The sequence below is a fragment of the Mus caroli genome, chromosome 1 (assembly GCF_900094665.2).
Source record: "Mus caroli chromosome 1, CAROLI_EIJ_v1.1, whole genome shotgun sequence".
Taxonomy (NCBI): domain Eukaryota; kingdom Metazoa; phylum Chordata; class Mammalia; order Rodentia; family Muridae; genus Mus; species Mus caroli.
The window spans coordinates 144546296-144553969 of record NC_034570.1 but is presented as its reverse complement, the minus strand read 5'-3'; the positions used below and the strand labels follow the sequence as shown (position 1 = coordinate 144553969).

Genomic DNA, 7674 nt, shown 5'->3' with positions numbered 1-7674 from the left:
GCCCACTTGCTTCTTATAGAGAGTCCATAGCTTTGGTCCTAAAGGGAAGATGCAAGCAGCCCCCACTATGCCCACTTGCTTCTTATAGAGAGTCCGTAGTATCTTGCAACAGCATCTCCAGGTTGGCATCTTGGAGAACTTACTCTAGGGAGGAAAGCACACCGCTGCACTGTATATGGAGAGGAAGATTTCTTTCCTCCCTCTGATCCCCATGCTGGGATCCCCTCCCACTCGGCCGGCACCTCTGCTGGTCTTGGGGAGTCTACCAGACAGGACAGAATGACCTAGACTCTCATCCCTGATGGATATGAGATCCACATTGTCATAAGTTCTCTGGTTATTGCTGCTTCCTTCATTTGACAATGTGTCCTGACATTGGGCTGAGGAGTACCAAAGAGCAGCAAGAACATTGTTCCTTTACCCTAATAACCCCGAGCTCTGGGATTGTTCTAGTTCTCTTCTTTTCTAGATTTATTCTTCCCTTCTCTGATAATAAAAGACCTCATTCCTACTGTCTTAAAATCATTTTTTATAACCCTGTCATGAGGGTAATCTGTCTTCACCACCATTCCTTTGTCTCACACATGCTTTCCTCCCTCTCCTGGTCTTCAGTGCTTGGCACCAGTACCTCTATGCGTGAACAACTCTTTACTTTTGCTAGAACTCCATGGCCACATTCAGAGTCATCCTTTAAGGGAAAATATTCTTCATCCTGCTCTCTTAAATCAACCTGAATCAGCAGGAATAAGGGACCCCAACTACGAGGTACTGAGTGGGAGGACAGGGACGAGGAATTTAAAAAGATGAGAAATAAAGACAAAAGCAATAGCTGGGACCCCAAGGCCTTGCATAAGCTGATGACTTATGCCAATCAAGTTTGTTTGCAGGGTTAAAAATATCTGACAACATTGGCAAAGAGAATACCCGATACCTCATATGCAATTGCCTGAGGACTGATAATCACAGTCCGTGGGGAAGAATTGGGTCCCTGGAAACCACAGCCTTGGCTCCTACAAGGCACTGCTTCCAGCCTAGGACCAGTCATTGTCTTTCATGAGGGCCTCTGAGAAAGTCTGAGGTCTGTCTGGCTCTCCACATGTAATAATTTATGTTACATGTAGTACCACTTCCTGCTACTGAGGCGCTAGCAACCACCCTCAACCTGGCTATCACTTTATGGGGATGTGATCCTCGTCCTTGCTAGGAACCTTGTCTATTCCCTGTATGGGTTCTCTCCTCATTTTGCTTGGACTTTCTTATACCACATGTGATGAGCCCTTAACATGGATGTGATGGTTTGTATATGCTTGTCCCAGGGAGTGGCACCATTTGGAGGTGTGGCCTTGTTGGAGTAGCTGTGTCACTGTGGGTGTGGGATTTAAGACCCTATTCCTAGATGCCTGGAATCCAGTATTCTGCTAGCAGCCTTCAGATGAAGATGTAGAATTCTTAGCTCCTCCTACACCATGCCTGCCTGGAGGCTGCCATGTTCCCACCTTGATAATAAAGGAATGAGCTTCTGAATCCGTATGTCAGCCCTTATGATGTTGTAAATGTTGTCCTTATAAGAGTTGCTTTGGTCATGGTGTCTGTTCACAGCAGTAAAACCCTAAGAAAATGGACATCCTCGGTTTTCTCAGGTTCTGACATCCCATGCAGGCCCACAGCTAGGGGGATTATCACTTCCATTCTACCTAAGCTTCTTGGTTTAGGTAGATTGTTGGTCCATGTCAGCTTGCTTTCCTTCCTTTAGTATGGACATTCCTTCTCAGCCCACTTGGACTCCTGACACTGGACCAGCCTTTTATGATGCTGTTCTCTTTCTGCTTCGGTTCCGAATTCTCCAGCTAAGTGGCTCTTCTCCCTATGGATTCACCATGGATTGGGCATGGATTGGATCTCCCTATGGTTTCACCATGGTTGGGCTTCCGAGCTCAATGCCAGGAAGCCTCCTATAGGGAAATCACAATCTGGGCAGGATCTAGTGCTCTGGATCACCATGGCTCATTCCTCCTTTTGGTACTAGCATTTATCTACCTAGTTCGGGATTATACTCCTAATGATTTTATAATTTAATTGTTAAGAATATGAACCCAGGGCTAGAGAGATGGCTGAGAGGTTAAGAGCACTTGCTGCTCTTGGAGAGGAGCTAGATTCCATCCCCAGCACCCATATGGCCTTTCACAACTGTAACTCTAGTTTCTGTGGATATGACACCCTCTTCTGTCTCCCATGGGCACTGCACACACGTGGTACACATATATACATTCAGGCAAAACATTCGTATGCAAAAATAAAAAAATCAATAAATCATTTTTAAAAATAATACAAAACCATAACTTAAGTTTTTAGAGTTTCTTTAAGAGTTTTCTGGTATTGGTGATTATTTTAGGATATAGTATTTGTTCTGATTTTATCTAGGTAACTCTGACTGGCCGTTCATACTCTCACAGCACTCCTTAGACCGAAGAAGTGATAGGGTTAGCCTGTTGATTTCCAAACAATTCCATTACAAGTAAACATTTTAGGGGCTGGAGGAATGACTTTTGTATAGAGCTGTCTGTCCAGTAGACCCACTGAACTGGACCTCATCCAGGACTCCATCGAAATCCTGCTTCTGATAAGTACCCTATTTAATGAGGGCCCGTGATTACATTCTGAGTATCCAGACAACAGTGCTGACTGGATATCACCCTTCTACATGTGGAAAGTTTCCTTTCCAGCTGTCATGATAAAATGTCTGACAGAAGTCACTCGTAAGGGGAAAGGGTTTATTTGGCTTTTGGTCCAGGCAGAACCAAAGAAGGAACTTGAGGAAAGAGTCACATCCACAGCCAAAGAGTAAGGAATCTTCCTCTTTGTTTTACTTAGTGAGAAGTTTCTTAGTAAGAAACTCCAGTTTCTTAAGCTTCTCTCAGTTACAAAATTGCCAGTTACCTTAAGAAAAATATACTGTCGGAAATTTTTCTGTTTTTCAAGTCCTGAACTTTTCTTTATGCTCACTGTGGCTTAAACACTGAAAATTATTGTTCTTCCCATGTTTAACATCTATTTCTTATCTCCATGTTTTAAGTGAATTCTTATAGGCTTATTTGTGACTTTAAAATGTGTTTGTCTTAATGCAATATTGTTTCAGTGTTTAGCCTTAGGAAAGATTGCTGCTTATACAGTTTGGTGGGTTTTTTGGTTGTTGTTGTTGTTGTTGTTATTGTTGTTGTTGTTGTTTTCTTTCCGAGACAGGGTTTCTCTGTGCAGTCCTGGCTGTCCTGGAACTCACTCTGTAGACCAGGCTGGCCTCAAACTCAGAAATCCACCTGCCTCTGCCTCCCAAGTGCTGGGATTACAGGCATGTGCCACCACTGCCCGGCTCTGGGTTTGTTTGTTTTCTCTCTCTCTCTCTCTCTCTCTCTCTCTCTCTCTCTCTTTTATATCAAATCTTCTGCAGCTTGCATTTCATTTTTCAATCAATTCAGTTGCATTTATTTAGAACCAATGAACATATCTATTGTTTTTTAATAATTTTTGTATGCTGCCTATCAGTGAAATATTTTCAAATCACACAAAAATACCCTGCAATGAGCACAGCCTATTCATGGTGCATCTTAAACCATTGACTATATAACTATGTCATGTCCTGTTTTTGAACAGTGAGATGACTCTGTGTCTGCCCTTGTTGATCTTATAGTCAGTGGTTTTCTTCTATAAAATGAGAGAGTCTTAGGTAGCCAAGGTTAGCCTCAAACTCACTTTATAACCAACAATGATGTTAAACTTCAGATCTCCTGCTTCCACTTTGGAAAATATAGAATTACAGGCAAGGACATCACATTGTGCAAGGGACTGAACCCAGGGTTTCATGAATGCTAGGTAAGCACTCTGCCAACTAAACAACATCCCAAACCCTCCAAGAGTTGGGTTTTTTCTTTAAGATTTATTTTTTTATTATATATGAGCACACTGTAGCTGTCTTCAGACACACCAGAAGAGGGCATCAGATCCCATTACAGATGGTTGTGAGCCACCATGTGGTTGCTGGGATTTGAACTCAGGACCTCTAGAAGAGCAGTCAGTGCTCTTAACCACTGAGCCATCTCACCAGCCCCCTCAAAGAGTTTTGGGAGGCTGAGAAACATGGAATCTGTTATCTTTCAAAAACATTTTAAGTGCAATTTCTTCGAATAATTGCTCTAAAGTCCATCATAGAGCAAGGCACCGGTTCTGAGTTGTGCATGGATTGCCAGAATACCATTGCCATGGAAACCACATCCTTAGAAAGAAAATTGTCTTAGTTAATGCAAGAAGTCGAGTGGAGCCACTTTAAGATGAGGTCATTAGTCTTAAGTTCAATGACTATAAAGTAAAATCTTCAAGTGGCAATTAGGAGTGCTTCCAAGAAAATAGCCAAAGTGTCAACAAAGACAGGACACCATATGCATTGTGGCTGGATGAAAGACTTAGATTGGAAGGTAGGTTGCATCTCATCTTCAGTAAGATACAGTGACTGTGCCTTACTGTACCTTACTGTACTTCAGTACAAAATACAGTGGACTTGGTCTCAGTAGTCTCTCGGGAAGATGGGCTCTAGGCATAACGGCCAACATCTCCAAGGAAGGTGGCCTCTGGCCAGTGTCTCTAAGAAAGGTGAGCTCTAGGCCTGATGGCCAATGTGCATTACTAATACACCTGGACCTGATGTCAGTGTCCAGGTGTCCAATGGCCTGACACAGTAGTTGTAAGTGATGCCTGACAAATGTCCCTTCTCATTATCTTTTATAAACTATTGTTACCTAACTTTGTGGTCTTTCTCAGCTTTTACAGTGGAAATTATCAAGCAACCAAAATACTCATACTCACAAAGAAAAACATCCTTTGTCAAAAAATCTGTCATAAGGAAGCCTTCTATGAGACCAAGGTAAGATGGCAGATCTGGCTACATAAGTGTCTCTAGGCATAGGCTTCATTTCTGTGTGGATGTTCCCACATCTTTTTCTATAGATCATACGCATAGGAACAAGACACTCTATGTGTTAAGTTGTTTATTTTATAAAGTACTGTATAACATTTATTACAAAATAACTTCTTCAAACTTAAACTATAACAGACAATATATAACTTCCGTCTATGTGGGGACTTTAGGTCCCACACTGCTATGGGAGCCTCTGGTTTCTCACTTTATGTCTCGCCACTTTCTAAACAGTCCATCACTGCTGAGAAGAGATTCTGTGGCATTTTCCACATAGGCACAAATGCCACTTAGACATAAAAGGTTCTCCAAGTGTTACATCTGTTGTAATTTCCTGCTCTGAAACTGTATCCCCAGAGAGCATGGTTAATACTACAGGCGACTTTTTAGTGCTTTATCCCTTAAGTATGCTTCCTCCTTTCTTGGCTATAACTTGGACCAATTTATTCATTTTACTCCATTTCTGTATAATTGCTAGCTACATGAAAAGTTCACCTCTAGATTATGAAAGCATTGTACTGTATAAAAAAGAGCCAAATATCCAGAAAAAATATATTTTGTATATTTTTTAAAAATGCCCACAGGAATGCTTCTGTTACTGTAGCATCATCAGAGGTTGGAAATCATTTGTCCATTCGAAACACTCTGAATAAGTCTTCCTCCCCTTGAATAATGGAAAGCATTTCCTGATAGGCACTCAGCTCTTCCTCTTTAGGTTCTAGTCTGTACGAGTCACTATTCTCTACTCAGACTACAGAAATATTTCCAACTGAGTTGAACAGGAATAATAAAAAGTCTTTTCTAAATTGTGTAAGTCCTACAGCCCATGACTTAAGATCACAGCTAACATCAGAGATAGGGCATGTGCAGTTCTTCTAAGCATATCTCTAGTTCTCACTCAGTGTAGTTATTATTGGTCACATGCTATGTCTTGGCCATCTAATGATGTTGATGATAATGGTATAATACAATATGCATCATAGTAATAAGGCAGTTCTTGTCTTTTTCTATTTGTTCTTTGCTTTTGTTTTGTTTTTAAGACAGGGTCTCATTATGTAGCCCTGGCTGTCCTGCCTCTGCCTCTCAAGTACTGGGATTAAAGATTTGCACCACCACATCCAACGGTTCCTGACCTCAATCTAAGACATAAACTCAGGACAATACAAAGTTGACTTTTAAGTATTATGATTAAGTTTTTTCTGATTCCTATGGGCATATAGTAGGAAGAGATAAAAAATTAAGTGTGAATTAAGGAAAGTTAGACTCCAGGAAGAGTCCTAAACTGTATGTAAAGGCTCCATTTCATAGAAAAGAGACCAGGAGTGGAATCCCAGATAGAACAAGCACGGACTCAGCCAATTTTCAAAGAATGGGGCCTTGAGAGATGGCTCAGTAGTTGAGAGAAGTTGTTGCTTTTTGCAGAGGACCTGAGTTCAGTTCCTAGCATCTGTATAATGCTGAAAACCTCCAGGTTCAAGGCTCCATTTTATTCTGGTCTTTGCACAACCAGACATGCACGCGTTAGACAGACAAGCAGGGTCTCATTATGTAGTCCTGGCTGTCCTGGCAGACAAAGAGCTCATACATTTAAACTACAATGCATACACCTTTTTAAATACTTTTTAAATTTTTCTTGGTAATAAGCACATAAAATATGTTCAATAGGAAAAGCATGGGATGCAACAGGAAGCCACCCAGCTTCTGTTCTGAATTGCTATTTGGACAGTGTAGAAGTTCATTGTGTTATATAGTCTCTGGGTCTGGTTTATTTCAATATAGTTTTTTTTTTAATTTGCTTCCTTTTATTATAAGTTTTAAAAGAAACTTAAGAGAATGAAAAACATTTAAGTAAAAGCAGAGGGTGTACCATGTGAACACACTGTGAGGAGCAATCCTCTCTAGAGTCACCCCCAGTAAGTCAGTTAAAGAAAATCAAAAGCAAATAAAACAGCAAGAGCTTATGAGAAGTGAAGCATGAGGGTGGGCTCCGCTCCAGCGTGGCTGTGATGGTCACACAAGGCAAAACCAGGCGAGCGCGGGTTGCATAAGGGGCGGGCAGCAGCGAGAAGCTGGTTGTGAGGCGATTCCGACTGTTGCTTATCAAAACCACCCAAGAAACCACTCAGCAAATAGAGAAGATTACGTTTAAACGGCTGAAGGAATCTGTGACAGCAATCATTAGTCAACTAGAAAAAGTTGAGACAAGTGATACAAAACAAAAACCCCCCAAAATAAAAACCAAATTCAGATCTGGGGTAGAAATGCCTAATGACCAGATGAAAGAAAGCATGCTAGACAGAATCAGCAGGATTAACCTGAAAGAAGAGCCAGGGAATTAGAAGATGCGGAACAGACATTGTCCGGTCTGGAGGCTAGGACCTACTCAGGAGGAGGAGTCAACTCCCAATAGTTATCCTTTAGCCTCCATATGTGTAACATGAAACATACAGCATGGACAGAAAGACAAAAACACACAAACATACAAACATGCAAAAATAAATAAAAATTTAGTTTGTTTAAAAATCAAGATTGAAAAAAAAACTGTAAAGACATTGAGATTGTTAGGAAATACAAGGATCCAATTCAACAACTTAATGCAATAATCTTCTAGAAGTACAGGTTAGAGTGAGGACCACAGAGGCAGACAGCTTCTGGGACAGGCGGGAGCCACAGAGCCGCTGAGGCAGCACCCTTTTGGGGCCACAGACATC

At 41.3% G+C, this 7674-nt stretch overlaps 1 protein-coding gene across 1 annotated transcript in view; it reads left to right on the top strand.

Moving 5' to 3' along the window:
• Positions 1-7674, top strand: part of Rgsl1 (regulator of G protein signaling like 1) — a 70240-nt gene that overhangs the window by 31016 nt on the left and 31550 nt on the right. Inside the window, exon 11 of the mRNA XM_029475678.1 lies at positions 4810-4912. Coding sequence (XP_029331538.1) covers positions 4810-4912 — 103 coding nt within the window. The remainder of the gene's footprint in view (positions 1-4809; positions 4913-7674) is intronic.